Consider the following 15,809-nt stretch of genomic DNA (forward strand, 5'->3'; position numbering starts at 1 on the left):
TCTTCCCAAAGGGGAGTTTTTTCTCTCCACAGTCGCTTCATGCTTGCTCATCATGGACAGTTCATGCAAACTTTGTTTATCCAAGTTGACATTTAACTCAAGCGAGTACCTTGCAAACCAGCTTCTACGAATTAACCAACTTCATCTATCTAAACTCCACCACAAGTTTCAGGCCTGGGAGGAAATATCCCTATTCTCATACATCTGCTTATCTACATTAATGTTTAAAACAGCGTTTATGCTTCCTGCCGAGGTCTGAGTGCCAAAGTTTAAATTATTGTATCAATAAATTCTTCTAATTGCCTTTCCTCTCTTTGTGAGTTTTTCAGATTGAAATATAGATTAAATTAGGGATTTAGAGAGTGGTAGAGAAATAGTTATAGACTAATATGTAGTCAGAGATAAAGTAATAGAGATGGAGATAGAGACCAAGTCAAACGAGACAAAGATATAGTCAGAGTTTTAATGAAAGAGAGAGAGAGTCATAAAATCATAGAGCTACATATAAAGGGTGAAATATATAGCTTTAAAAACAGAGATATAGAAATGCAATGGTTCCAACTAAAACAAATTTATCTTGCCTGTCTGAAACTGTATGCAGTGTACCTTTGCTGTGATATCTAATATAAAAATCAAAATGGAGTTTGTATTTTATCAAATTAGTTTTGGTGCAATATAGAAGGTAACATAAATAATAAAACATGTTTTCAGAGTTATTTTTTTTCCCTGTGAGGTTGCTAGAAGTAGTTAAATAAAGTTGATTGATGCAGTTGTGTCCAACATATATGAGGCTGTCTGTTTTCTTTTTGTTCCTTTAGTTAATCCACCGGTGTCTGCTCAGTGTCTCCTGCCAGAAACCATCTCCACCTTGCCTGTCTGCTTTGATAAAAGCAAAATTAACACTGTTGATGGTAATTTGACGCTCTTCAAAGCACAGCATGTACTTTCATCTTTGCTCCCTGCCTCACCTGCCTGTTTCTGGATGCTGGGGTTGGAGGATGATATATTTTAAATGGAGCCAATGGTATCCATGGAAGGCATGGGAGTGTCCCATTTGCTTTGGCTCCATGCTTGTTGCCTGGAAACTGGGACGGCTGCTTTGTAACTCAACCCCTGCGACAATCTGGCAGGGTTTCAGGAGGCTCTAAACCAGCGGGGGTAGCAAATGAGCCAAAAATGGACTACAGTTCCCACAATGCTCTGCAGGATTATGAAATAGTGCGTCACAGAGCATACAGTGTACCTGTGCTTACACAATAACACGCAATCCTTGCGGTGAATTAAACATGATCTGGTCATAAATTGAGACTAAGGTGTCATATGAGAAGGGACACCCAGACACATTTCAAGCATCACGACACAGGCGGCAAATGTCCTATAGTGCGCAGCAACCAGTTGTCAACCAGATTAAATCACATGCTCTGCGATGACTAAGGGGAGTCTGAGACTGAAAGAGTTAACGGTGGGAGGATGCAGGATGGCTTGAAGTCAGGACAGAGTGTGCAAAAGAGGGGAACATAGTGCAGCGCAGAAGACCCGATCGAGGATTTTCCTCCAAACGATGCTGGACATATTAAACCAAGGTCATAGCTTGAATGTTGTCTGCATCCTCCTTCTCTTCCGCAACATGTCTTATTTTTACATCCAAGTGCCTCTGCAGCTGCAATCGAATTGCGTTCATCTGCTGATTGCAGCAAGACTGCATTAAATTGGGGAACAACAAGTGTGTATTTTTGTTTTGGGTTCCTGCTGTACGAGTATTTAAAAGTACGTTACCGAGGGGGGGGGGGCACACACACTGCGGCTCAGTGTGATCCTGAGCGTGAGCTGTGAACTGAATAAGTAAAATGAGTCTAAACAACAGTCAGACTCTGACAATCAGTGGAGAAGATGTGGTCAAGAACGGCAGCCAACACTCCTTGGAAGATGCTAATACACTTTTGAAGCCCTCCACACCCTCAAAGAAACCTGTGAGTATCTCTAGATTTCCCCATGCTTAATAAAAAAAGAGGACTGTTACAAGAATTATTCTACGGCAATGAATGAAGTCAGACAGTGTTTGTCACTTAATTGGGCTTAATAATTTCGCATTGGCCATAATTTATTGCAACTTAGACAACAGCAACAAATGAAGATAAAGAGGCTCTCTTTAATTCCCTATAAAATGTTTGTCGGCAATTGTGAGATTGATGTCAATAGGAAATTAATGATTCAAAGGTTCTTGCTCCATGAGATATGAAACTTACATAAAGATGAAGCTGTGTGAAACTGGAGAGGATGTTTCATTGTGCCAGGTTGAGAAGGAGCACGCTGCAGAGGTCATGTTTCAGATCAGGTGGGTAGACGGAGACAGTCAGTGACCAGTGAGTGTGGCGGGCTAAAGCAATTCACACCTTTTGGCACAGACATCTGCCTCCCAATGTATTATGTAAAGTCATTTTTAAAAGCTGATTTATCTTAGTATTTCCATTCAAAAATGTAAACTTGCACACAAAAATAACAATTTAATTTAGCTCATTGTGATGATTATGGCAAGTACAAATCCAAAAATTCAGTTTCTCAAAAAAACACCTTTAATAATTAATTTTTATTTTTATTTGTTATTGCAACATACATTCCAATAAAATGTATCCTCTGCATTTAACCCATCCCTTAGAGAGGAATGGGCTGCTACTGTGGGGCGCCCGGGGAGCACTCTGGGGCCAAGGGTCTTGCTCAGTGACCCATAATGGCAGTCTGTGGGATTCAAACCCAGAACCTTGATCTGGAAAAACTAATCCATGCGTTTATATTTAGTAGAATTGATTACTACTGCAACGGTGTTTTCACAGGTCTGCCTAAAAAGTGGATCAGACAGCTGCAGCTGATCCAGAACGCTGCTGCCCGCGTCCTCACTAAGACTAAGAAAGTAGAGCACATAACCCCAGTTCTAAAGTCCTTACACTGGCTCCCTGTATCTCAGAGGATAGACTTTAAAATACTTCTGTTAGTCTATAAATCCCTGAATGGCTTAGCACCTAAATACATCACAGACTTGTTATCAGTGTATCAACCCTCCAGACCACTCAGGTCTTCTAGCTCCAGCCTGCTCTGCATACCTAGAACACGAACCAAACACGGAGAAGCAGCATTTAGTTCCCATGCTCCACTTATCTGGAACAAACTTCCAGAAAACTGTAACAGTGCGGAAAGCCTGAGTTCCTTTAAATCGAGATTAAAAACACATTTGTTTAAAATTGCCTTTGAATGTTCCAGTTAAACTGTTTTAATGTTCTTTTTTTGTTTCTACATTCTATCCCTACTTGCTTTTATTCCTATATTTTAATCATGTAAAGCACTTTGCATTGTCTCTGTACTGAATTGTGTTATATAAATAAATTTGCCTTGCCTTGCCTTACCTATATTTGCATGGGGTGTCATTTTGCATGAGTTAGTAGATCAATGTGGCCTAGCATGGAGGCAGTCAGAACTCAGATCACTCAGAAATAAGTTTACGCAGCATGGTATATTTAATTATTGAGGGACACATGTCCAAAAAAAACAAACAAAACAAAACAAAAAAAATACTAAAATTGATGTATAATACATTTGTTGTGCTTTACGTTTTATGTAGCAAAATTCTTAAAACCACAGTTGAGACAACAGTATAAGATTATCAAGGAGATTTGTTAAAATGTAATCAAGGATACAGTCGGCTATTAAACGCTCACAGATTTAAGCCTCTGGTATGTGAAGCGTATTATCAGGAGTGGAAAGAATTTCATATCACAGTCACTTTAATCCAGTCAAAGCAGTTCCCTAGCTTAGCTTTTGTTGGGGATAGTACTGTATAGCGTTAGCTAATTAAGCATAAATAGCAACTACGGTTTAAAGTTACATGTCTTATACCTGTGACCATCCAGCCCAAGCCAGAGAACTCCATCACCATTGCTGTGTCGTCCAGAGTCCTCTTCAATATGGAAAAGGAGCAGCAGATCTTTGAGCAGCAGGGCATGGAGGAATACATAAAGTATCAGGTGGAGCATGAAACGGAGCCTTTCAGCCCCGGACCTGCCTTCTCCTTTGTCAAGGTCAGAGGGTTTTGTTTGAGAACACTAAATAAATAAAAACTCATTTCCAAAGCCATGGTTTTGTGTGTTGTTGCTGTTGTTCTCATGGAGGTGGTGGATCCACACTCTTAGTCCCCTCCTGACCCACTTGGTTTGGTTCCCAGGCTCTGGAAGCAGTCAACACTCAGCTGAGGGACCTTTATCCAGAGAGTGAAGAGCTCTTTGACGTCGTGCTCATCACCAACAACCACGCTTATGTTGGCCTGAGACTCATCAATACCATCAATCATCACCGTAAGTTGCTGAGAGGATGTGTATTTCAAGCACGTGGCGCTTTTCACACGTTTTTATCACAACTTTTTTTTAAAGCGGAAACCTGCAGGCGACTTTTATTGTCAAGAGCCACCAACAGTATGGTAAACACACCTGACGTGAACTGCATAGATAATCTTTAGGGTATTGCTAGTAGGAAGATGACAGCAATAAGAACTAACAATGCAGATGATGCAAATGTCATGTGACCAAAAGGGCCATTAGCAACCTGGGCGTCCTTATCATCTCAGCAAAGCCCAGGCAGATCTTGCATGCTACAAAGATGCAGTGATTAGAGCAAAACCACCAACCAGGTTTTCAGTGTTTGTTCCGTCTAGTAAAAAAAAGAAGATTTTTTTAATGATGTTTTGTATTAATGATTTTCAAACTTTCCTAGAAACTGAATTTTTGTGTTATATGATAATCAATATCAAAGGCAAAATAATTAGATGCTCACAAAATACCACTCTAGGTGTGATTATTCTATATATGAGTTTCACTGTTTAATTGAATATGTGAAATCAATTGTTTTTTAACAATATTCTGACTTATTGGGATGAAAATGTCATGTAAAGCATATGATTTTTATTGTATCGTCCTGACCTGTTTTTAAAGGAAGACTGTCTTCTTGTTCAGTTTACATTGACTATAAAGAGCAAATTTTGTTTTCTTAAAATATGTTTTTCAGCACTAGCACATTCAAATTTGATATAAATGGGTGCATTTAAAAACAAGCAGAAAAAAATGAGCAGAAAGCATGTCAAAATAATACAAAAACTAAAAAAAAGTCTTATGCCGTATCCTTTATACATGCTCTTCCCATGCAATCAGGTGAACCACTATCCTGTCCGCTGTTGGGTAAATTAAATATTTATAAAGAATCACTTTATCCTACTAAGTGTGTTTGCTCAAATGAGCAGAATACTCCATTTTGTTGCTTAATCAGCTGTTATTAAAACATTTGAAAGCAGCTTCAGTAAGTCAGGTTTGATGTATTGTAGTTTGGACCGAAGCACAGGCAAGAGTAGGGAAGCGGCATGTTGGGTGAATTAATTAAATTAATTAAAATTAACAAGGCTTACAGGCAGCCGTGGAACCATTAACACAACGAAGTGGCGCTCAGAACAGGCTAGCCTGAAAACTAAGAGTGGCTAGCTGGCTGACTAAATAGAAATGGAAACAAAAGGGGCAGCAGGTGAAGCAATCAAACACAGGTGAACGTAGTAAAGGTATTTAGGCTGCAGGGGAAGTAGGGCAATGTACTGGGTGCAGGAGAAAAACAGATTCTAGCATGAAATGGAGAATGGAGCAGAAAAGGGAAGAAACCTAAATAACTAAGAAAGCACAGGTAAAACCAGACTACCAAAAAATTAAAATAACCTAACAGAAACAGAATCTAACAGATAACCCAAGTGAGTAAAAGAAACCAAAACATAAAAAACCCAGAGACTCCTGACACAGTTTTAACAGGAAGATATCGTTAAAAAGCAAACAGTTATAATATCAAAAGCATTTGGAGATTTCTTTACATTATTCCTAAAGTTCTTTATGTATGCTCTACAAAAAAAACCCCTCCTCAGGTCCCAATATAGCTCTTTGCTAAATAAATTTAAAATTGACCCACAGTAACGTCACCTACTCATTGCTCTTACGTTCTGCCAGCATTCAACGAGGGTAAAGTCAAAAATACAACAGAACAGCCAACAAAAAATCCAGATTTGTTAGAAGAGATTGAAAATAGGTTAGGTTTTATCCAGTAGTCTGAACAGGTGATAAGTGATTTTGAAACAGTTCAGTGACTGAGATTAAACAGCTACAATGTGACCCAGGTTAACCTTTCTTGGAAAGAGATTATTTTCACTTTAATCCGACAATATAAAATGCTTACTTAGATGGACATCATCCACATAATTTATTCTCTACGATGGCCTTTGGATATCTTTTAAAATTCTCTGGATCCATCCTCGGATGTGTGAAAGGCGAAGTGCTCTGCCGGGTCTTTCTACTCCCTCACAAGTTGTCCACAGAAATTAATTATCGTAAATCAAGTCCAGTCATGGTGTCCGAGTCTCTGCTGTTGGCTACGTAAGACGAGTCCAGAAACAGAAATTAACTGAATGTGATCTAAAAATATACACTGGAACAGCTAATGCTGCAGCATTAAACAATCCTCGATTGTTCACAGAATCTCCCAGTTCCTGTGTTAGTGTGCATGTGAGTGTTTTGTGGTGTTTTCCTGCCGGGTGAACTGGGACTGAATGTGGTTACAGTGTGATCTTTCTCATGGTTCCAACACCACAATGGAACACAAAGGAATAAGTTTAGAGGGGGATTTCATGTTGTATTTCTGGTAGTTGTTGTTGTAAAGGCAATATCATACTGAAGCTTTAGTCATGGTGCAAACTTCAGATGTTTCAGATGAACTGCAATCACTATAGTTAACTTAATAAACACTACTGGCCACTACTGAAATGACAATTGCGCTTTATAGTAAGTGTGGCACTAGAAAACTTGTTATAAAAAACGTTCTGTGGCTCATGGTGTTTACTTACAAATTGCAACAATCATTTCATGGATCTTGGATATGTAGAACATAATTTGAAATGATCAGTTGTTATAAGAACACCTCCAAGGCAGGTATGAATCGATTATATGGTTGGTACAAATATTTCTCCTTTTTGAACTTATTTTTATGAGCAACCAACTGAAAACCCATCAAAGACTAACCCAAAGACGTCACATGTTTTAGCTCCTTACACACATGTTTTTACCCTGAGCTATCTTTGTAGATATGCTGCTATAGACTTAGGCTGCTGGAGAACAACAGGGTCTATTTTTCTCACTCTGCTGAGTTCTCCTACTCTTCTCCAATTTGTATTGTTTGTTCTTGTTTAAACCTTTTGTTCTCTGCCATTTTTTCCTTCATAGTAGGGACACCTGGTCTGGTGTTCTGTTAACCGTGACATTATCCAGGGAAGGCAGATCATCCACTATTAGCGTATAACATAGAAAGGATTCCTTAATCAATGTGTGCTTCTGTGCTTTTTTTGTCTCTCTGCTCTGTCTTCTCTAACCCCCAGTTTGTTGAGGCAGATGACCGTTCACACTGAGCCTGGTTGTGTTGGAGGTTTCTTCCTGTAAAAGGGGAGTTTTCCTCTCCTCTGTCGCTTCATGCATGCTCAGTATGAGGGATTGCTGCAAAGCCATTGACAATGCAGAAGACTGTCCACTGTGGCTCTACGCTCTTTCAGGAGGAGTGAATGCTGCTTGCCAAGACTTGATGCAATCTGCTTGGTTTCCTTAGTTAGGAAACCTTTTGACCAATCTGTATGATTTGATTGAATTTAACTTTGTAAAGTGTCTTGAGATGACATGTGTTGTGAATTGGATTGAAAGCATTTCATACCAAACTCTAAATTGGGGCAAAAGACTTGACCTTCACGTGGACTTAGAAAAAAAAATGCTTGTGAACAACTCTGGCCTGTGGCACCTTGCCTCCTGTTGTCATTTAGCTAATTGGGAACACCCCTGTTATTTTAAATTGGAGTGGCACTGGTGTATTCCCCCAGGCCCTAAAAACAGCAAATATCAAGTCCATCCATCCATCCATTTTCTGACCCGCTTAATCCCTCATGTCACGGGGGTTTAAACAGGCTTCATATGACTGAACAAAACCAAATAAGTTATAGTATAGTTATTTCTATTACAGAAACTTAAAATCCACTGAAACTGAAGCTGATAATGTGCCACTTATGTATGTTTATGAATAATGTACCATCCGAGAAGAGAGGACATATATTTTGTATAATACAAGATGTGTAAAGCAATTATTTATGTCTTTCAAAAGTATTAAATAAAATCTAATAACAATTTTCATGATTGTTGCACAACTATTCAGTGATGCAAGATTCTTTCGCACCATTTTTATGTGTACAGATTTGTGCGCATTTATTTTTTTCTGAACTCATTGCTTTTCATCTCTTGCAGAGTTGTTCATCGAGCGCTTCTGTATGACTGGAGGAAACAGTCCCATAGGTTATTTAAAGGCCTACAACACTAACCTGTACTTGTCTTCTGATCCAGTCAAAGTTCACGAGGCTCTGGGGGAAGGTAAACACCAACATGAATATGACATTAATCACTAAGAGAACCACATTCAAAATCTTGAAATATGACAGTACACTTACGTGATTGTGATGGGTTATGTGTGTGTGAACCAGGTATAGCAGCAGCCACCATGTTTACCCCGGACAAAATGACAGAAGTGTCGGAGACTCAGCTCCGTGTTGCCTTTGATGGAGACGCTGTGCTCTTCTCCGATGAATCGGAGCAGATTTACAAAGCACACGGACTGGACAAGTTCTTTGAGCACGAGAAGGCACACGAGAACAAGCCTCTGGACCATGTAAAGTACACAAAGCATAAACCGGTTTTAGTACATTTACCTAAATGATAAGGCTACAAAATGTCAACATTGTAATATTTTAAGAGATAACTTGGTGAATATATGAACTATGAAAATAAAAAGTAGGACAAGAAAGCAGTAGAGAACTCATGATGGAATCAAAGGGAAATAAGGTTTTCCAAATTTGCTATAATCAAGCAATATTTCAGGGGCCTTGGAGGTTGATTTTTGAGTCTGCTGTATACTTATACTGCTTATACTATAAAGCCAATAAGCTGTAACTCCTTCTTCCTCTTCCAAGTTTTTCTCCACCCTCATTTCTATAAATATGATGCCAGGCCTCCTTGACTATATCACAGATGTACTTTTGATCTGAACAGCGATCTGAAGAGGTCACAATTTCTGTCAGTTTTCACACAACAACCCCATATGCAATTTGGAGGTGTGTGTACTTCTCAAGTGGAGCCCTATTCCACAGGAAGCACAATTTACCAATTGCTCTCTGTTTGCAAGGGAACTGAGAATCCATCCCTCCATCCATTGTCTTCCGCTTGTCCAAGATCATGTCAAGAGGACAACAGGTCCAGGAGGGAAACTCAGACATCCCTTTCCCCAGCAACATCATCCAGCTCATTCTGGGGGACCAAAGACATTCCCAGTTCAGACGGGATACAGTCCTTTCAGCGTGTTCTGGGTCTTCCCCAGTGGCTGTGCCCAGTGGGTTGGACCCGTAAATCCCCCAAAGGGAGGCGCCCAGGGAGTATCCTGATCAGATGCTCAAACCACCTCAACTGGCTCTTTTCGATGCAAAGCTCACCCCAGGAAAATAGAGCTCCTTCGTCTATCTCTAAGGCTGAGCCCGCCCATCCTCCGGAGGAAGCTAATTTCAACCACTTGTATCCGGGATGTTGTTCTTTCGGTCATGATTCTTATCTCATGACTTTAAGCGAGGGTCGGATCGTAGATGGACCGGTAAATTGAGAGCTTTGCTTTTTGGCTCAGCTCTTTTTTCATCACAACAGGCTGGAGCAGCACCTGCATTACTGGAGATGCAGCCCCAATCTATCTCTCCATCTCTTACTCCATCCCACCATCACTCGTGAACAGGATACCGAGACACTTAAACTCCTCCGCTTGACATTGGGACTGACCCACCAACCTGAGGTGGGCAGTCCACAGCTCTTCTTTTGGGCACAAAAGAACTCCACGGCTCTCAAAAGCTGGCCAGTTACCCCATACTCCCGCAGCAGCTTACACAAAATACCTCAGGGAACACAATGGTAAGCCTTTTCCAGACCCACAAAAACGTGTAGACTGGAGAAGCATACTCCCATGTTCCCCTCAGCAATTCTGAGAGGGCAAAGATCTGGTCAACTGTTTCCCAACCAGGTCAAAAGCCAAATTGCTCCTCCTGGATCTGAGGTTCAAAAATCGGTCGGAGCCTTCTCCCCAACACCCCAGAGTAAGCTTTCCCAGGGAGGCTGAGAAGTGTGATCTCTCGATAATAGGAACACCTCGCCTCGTCCCCTTTCTTAAAAATTGGGACCTCTGTCTGCCACTCCAGCAGTGTTGCCCCAGGAGATTGTTTGTGGTCGTCGAGATCCTTTTTGTTGTTACCAGAGCGCTGGCAGGACCCCAGGAAGTTTTGTGCATGCTCAAAAAAGTTGCAGACTTCTCTGGTTCTATTTGGTATCTTGATGAGTGGACTGAGTTTTTGATGTAACCCGGATAAGCCTGGGGAAGGCAACTCCCCACTGGGGTTGATTTTTTTAGTATTGTGTTGATATCTTTCTCCAACCTAAAGAGTGCCTAATAGTCACACACATCTCTGTCTTTGAAAGTCCACATTTAGCCAAACGATTTGCATTTGATTGTAAAAACTGCAAACTGTATATTGTGCTGTTGGCTTTCTTGTATTCTTCACACAGGGACCACTGAAAGGCTTCCTGGAGGTTTTAGGAAAGCTCCAGAAGAAATTTTATGCCAAAGGCCAACGCATGGACTGCCCCATCAGGACCTACCTGGTGACGGCTCGCAGCGCAGCAAGTTCCGGCGCCAGAGCCCTAAAGACTTTGCGGTTGTGGGGTCTAGAGATTGACGAGGCTCTCTTTCTTGCCGGCGCACCTAAGGGTCCCATCTTGGAGAAGATAAGGCCACATATCTTCTTTGATGACCAGATGTTTCATGTGGAGGGGGCAGCAGAAATGGGAACAGTGGCGTGCCATGTGCCCTATGGAATCGCTCAGAGGGTTCCAGAAAAGAAAGGACTAAAAGACAAAGAGGTTTCTTCCATTAAGTAGCAGAACTGTAGCAGTTCAGAAGCTCAGGAGACTAGGGGGAACTCATTTTCTGCTGCATGATAATTGTAATAATTGTTTAAGAGTGAAAACAGTTGAATTTTAAAGATACAAATGAATTAAAATCTAACCAATGCACTTTCAGATATTTATCATTACATTAACCAAAAAAATATTTCTAATCATAATTTTACCAGCACTTTAGCGCAGATAAATAGTCGACAAATATTTATCATTATATGTTTTAAATGTATGTCCTAAAGCAACATTAAGCCATTTGACAGAAATAATGTTTGGGCTGCCTGGCTGTACAATAATAATAATAATTTGCCAACACTAATTTGTAATTATGTCACCAGTTTGTGGCAAAGAAGTGAAAATGATTTGATTAAAATGATGGGTATTAATTACTAAGACATGAAAATGGACTAATATGTTAAAATAAAGATTGCTCAAGATAGGATTCCTCAACATATTATCTTCGGATCAAGATTTCCTGCAAACCTTTATCAACTTATTGAGTATTTACAAACAGCCTCAGGTACCACATCAAATGTTTTATAAAAATGTTATTTACAGCTGAAAATGTGCCTGATATATCAAATTGATGTATTTTTTTCTGGATTAATATATTTTTAATAACATCTTTGGGCAATGTGTACCCCTTCCAAAACATATATAAAATGAAATAACAATAAAATATAATTAGACACAGTAAGACTTAAAGATCTAGTTATTCCAATAAGCATTTATTTAGAAATAACAAAAAGAAAAAGATAACTATTTTTGTAAATTCCAGTTTAATGCATATTAGGGGATTAGTGCAATTCTACTTCAAAAAAGTGTAAAATTGGTGCCTTTTATCCCAGCTCTTTCCTGTATGTGATATGTTTTTTTTGTTCATGTGCATTGTACTTGTTGATGAATAATGCACGTAGATGTTTGTTTCAAAGCATTAAATTGAGGACATTAAATTGTGTGCAAATGTCACTTTTGAATGTGTTTGCCCTTATTGAAAAGATTATGTAGCTCACAAGCATCTTCAGTGTTTGTTAAAATCATTTTGCATTTTTCTTGTTTGCTGTTTGATCCTGAATGTTTACCATCTCCAATGCTAAAGCCCGCCTTACCTGCTGTTTAAATGTTATGGCACTCAGTGTTGTGTTAATGGATGCAGAAAGATTTGTGGTGAAGGCGGTATTTGCTGTTAAATGTAGAAGTAGTGTCAGTTTGTGTTACAGACTGTGCAATGTCATGTCTTTTTAAAGAAAATTACCTCGTGAAATAAAACCCTGTATCCTCCTTTCACACCAGAAATGTGATTTATGTATTCATTAATTCAATGGTGTGGGAATATTTTCATCTTCGTCCTATTAATAAATTCTTCTTTAGAGAGAAACTCCATGAAAGGCTCTTTTTTACAGACCCCCTTTGTACTTGCAATATTTTCGATAGACAGCAGGAGGCGACAGGATCCTCTTGGGCGACTGTGGCTCAGTGTTGTGGGTTCCATTCCAGCTCTCTTATGGCAGTGTTGCCCTGGGTAATGCACTTAACCCCTAGTTGCCCTCTGATCTTTGAGTTTGATTGCTTGGTCTGAGGAGAAAAGCACTATTTAAATTCAGACCATAAGGTTAATATCTGCATTCACATATTCCTACATATTTTAGAGGTTGATGATAATGGTATCATACCAAATAGATAAACAAGTAACTGCAAATACTGACAATGTGGCAAAATGTACGGGTCTGTGAACTTCTGTGATGTCTGTCTCTTATGTGTATTTTTTTTTTTTAATATTCTCCCACAGTTCGCCCTTTAGCTCAATTATTTACTTATTTCTTTGGTCAAATTCTGCAAACTAAGTTTGCATTCACTGTTTCTCAAGCACAGTGAAAATTTCCTGGATAGGGTTTAATTTTTCTTATGCCCACTTCCAGAGTCCTGTAGTGTGGCTCTTCTTCCAGTAGAGGTTGCCCAAAGGTAGAAAATGCTGTTCAGATGTTTGACATAAAGATGACATTACAACAAAAGAAAATAAACATAACATATAACATAACATATAAACAATACATTACAAAAGAATTGACAACATGATTCATTTTACAGGATCTTACAAAATGTCACCTATTCGTTGAGCATTAAAAATAGTTATTCATAGCACTGGCAAATTCTCATGAAATCTTAATTTTAAAAACATGTGTCCTTTGACTTAAAGTAGTATTGACCTTTGGTTGCTGCTAAAAATCTGGTTGATAGTAATTAAGCTTAGCAGTTATACAAAGGTTTGGTTTGCTGTAATCCCAATAAACATTTTGCCATTGAGAAGAATAAAAATTATTTTTGACATGCCATTTAAAAAAAGGACATAAAAAGAGATACGTTTTATTTACTGATGCTTCTTTTCCATTTTTTTTTTCACTTTTGAAAGGTGCCCCTCATTTCTTATCACAAGCAAGCTTCTTGGTTAAAGGAAAATAATTTGACATCTAAATCCACAAGTGGTATAAATAATTCTGGGCTCACTTTATGCAGTTAATAAAGTACATTTTTATTTAGGTAAAATAATGGATCTACATTTTTATTTAGGTAAAAATGTGTCCCTGTGTGCATCTGAAAATTACAACCTACCTTTTAATGTTGCTTTTGAAGTGATGCTTTTTCCTCTCCGAATACCTTCCAGGCCATGTCAGTGCAGTACTTTTTCTTTCTGTGGATAATGACTTTTGAATAGAAGGGGCCTTAACTACTGTTTGTCCCACATGCACACTGTAGTGTTTATGCATCTGGTTAGCTTAGCGGCTAGGTTAGCAGTTAGCCGTTCATTGTAGAAGAGCAAGGTAAGACCACTGAGCTATATTATACACTGGAGTGCTAATCGCCGCTGTTAGAACGAGTCGCTTTGAAGCCACCAGCCGCCATATTGGTACTCCCTATTTTCCCTCAATAACTAGGGAATATGTGCGCTACAGCATCGAATAACGAGGATTTTCTCATGTTCAGGGAGGGCTTAAAACTTTTAAAATGTCAAATGCCATATACTTTTATGTTATGTTCTAAACTATCAATTACTGAGAAAGTCATGTGCTGAAATATTTAGCATTTTATTCATTTAAATATACATATATAACATTTATAGTTATATAAATAACAATATACAAAAGCATATATTTACATATATGTATACATATATATACATATATACATGTACAAATATTATATATACATATATGTATAGTTAATATGAATAACATGTAAAATATTTCAGCACCTAATTTCCTAGTAGTGATAGTGTTAGTACATCCACTGACTGTAGAATTACCTGTGAAACGTTTTCACACAGCCAGAAAACTGCTTGTTGTTGCAATCAAATCCTATGGGATTCTGTGAGAGTAGGGAGGAGCAAGATGGCGGCCAGTGACTTCAGTTTTTCGGCAAAATCAGCACTCCAGTGTATTATGTGGCTCAGTGGGTAAGACGGCGAAACATCCAGAAAAATCTGGGACTCTAGCTAATATCTTGTTATGCTAGCTTTTGAGTTAATTGCTGCAAACAATTTCTGTTGACAGGTATTTTGACCCACTCCTCATGAGCAAACTGCTTCCGTTCTCTCAGGTATGAAAGGTGCCTACTCTAGACGGCGTGTTTCAGCTCCAGATCCGGGCATAGGAGGCCAGCTCAGAGTGGTCGCTTTATAGCTGTTGTGGGTGGTTCTTACAGTGTTTTTTGGGGTCTTTATGCTGCTGGAAGACACCATGAACTACAACTGAGACCAAGCGTTCCCACACCAGGCAGTACATTTCTCTCCAGAACGCCTTGATAGTCTTGTGGTTTCATTGATCCCTGCACAGATCTGAGACACCCTGTGCCAAATGCGCCAAGCCACCCACCTTGCCCCAGAACCTAGCCGAGCTCCTTCTCCATGTTTACAAGTAGAGACAGTCTTGTTTTCTAGGTATGCTTATTTTTTGCGTCTTCTGTTTTGAACATGGAGCTGATGTGCCTTAAACCAAACGCTTCAGTTTTGTCTCATCTGTCCCACAGCAGCTCTTGTGGCTTTAAAATTGTGGCAAATTCCACCATCTTGGCCTTCTTATGATTTGCTACCTCCAAAAGTGGTGTCTCCCATTGAAGCCCCAAATTGGCTCAAACCATTGATGGGTGTTTGCAACCCTTTGACATCCTGATGTACTTTGGACCTTGGAGTTCACACTTTAATTATTTGAGCTTTTGTTTTTTTGTTATATTGGCTCTTAGGTACCATTTGCATTATCTTTCTCTTCAATGTGTCATCCATTTTCTCTACTGCAGCAACGTCCAGTAGGTTAGGGGCTATGGTCCCGTGGACCTCAAACTTTTTCAGTGTAACTGTAGTGACAGGACAGAGCTTCGCTGCTTGGAGATGGTCTTATAGCTCTACTTTTAACCTGCTCTGTCTATTTAATTGTCCTCTTTAAACTTCGGAGACAACTCTCTCCTTTGCTTCCTGTGATCCATGTTCAGTGTGGTACATAACCCCATGTCACCAACTGCACACTGACTACCTGTAACACTTTTAAATAGACAGACTGCCTATAAGCTTGAAGACATTCTGTAATGCTAATCAGAGGACAACCTCACAGTTTAACATGTCCCTATAGTCAATTATTATTAAATCTTTTCTAGGGCTGCATCATTTTGTCAGACCTATTTCAAGAGTTTACTTTTTTAAAATCATTCTTTTAAACCATAATTCAAAAGCAATAT

At 39.3% G+C, this 15,809-nt stretch overlaps 1 protein-coding gene across 1 annotated transcript; it reads left to right on the forward strand.

Annotated features, from left to right (window-relative positions):
- Positions 1–1,797: 1,797 nt before the first annotated feature.
- LOC118558855 (cytosolic 5'-nucleotidase 1A-like) lies at positions 1,798–12,427 on the forward strand. Its single transcript, XM_036129416.1, has 6 exons — positions 1,798–1,970; positions 3,903–4,070; positions 4,214–4,343; positions 8,349–8,471; positions 8,582–8,766; positions 10,695–12,427. Exons 1-6 carry the CDS (start codon positions 1,848–1,850, stop codon positions 11,064–11,066), a joined length of 1,101 nt encoding a protein of 366 aa, XP_035985309.1. The 5' UTR covers positions 1,798–1,847; the 3' UTR covers positions 11,067–12,427.
- Positions 12,428–15,809: the final 3,382 nt, after the last annotated feature.

Source organism: Fundulus heteroclitus, unplaced genomic scaffold (genome assembly GCF_011125445.2).
Source record: "Fundulus heteroclitus isolate FHET01 unplaced genomic scaffold, MU-UCD_Fhet_4.1 scaffold_166, whole genome shotgun sequence".
In the NCBI taxonomy this organism is placed as follows: domain Eukaryota; kingdom Metazoa; phylum Chordata; class Actinopteri; order Cyprinodontiformes; family Fundulidae; genus Fundulus; species Fundulus heteroclitus.

Bases quoted from the DNA above. Each gene is read 5' to 3' on its own strand.
- LOC118558855 (XM_036129416.1), top strand. From the start codon at position 1,848: ATGAGTCTAAACAACAGTCAGACTCTGACAATCAGTGGAGAAGATGTG. The intron at 4,071-4,213 runs GTCAGAGGGTTT...TTTGGTTCCCAG, and splicing joins CTGCCTTCTCCTTTGTCAAG to GCTCTGGAAGCAGTCAACAC. The intron at 8,472-8,581 runs GTAAACACCAAC...TGTGTGAACCAG, and splicing joins TCACGAGGCTCTGGGGGAAG to GTATAGCAGCAGCCACCATG.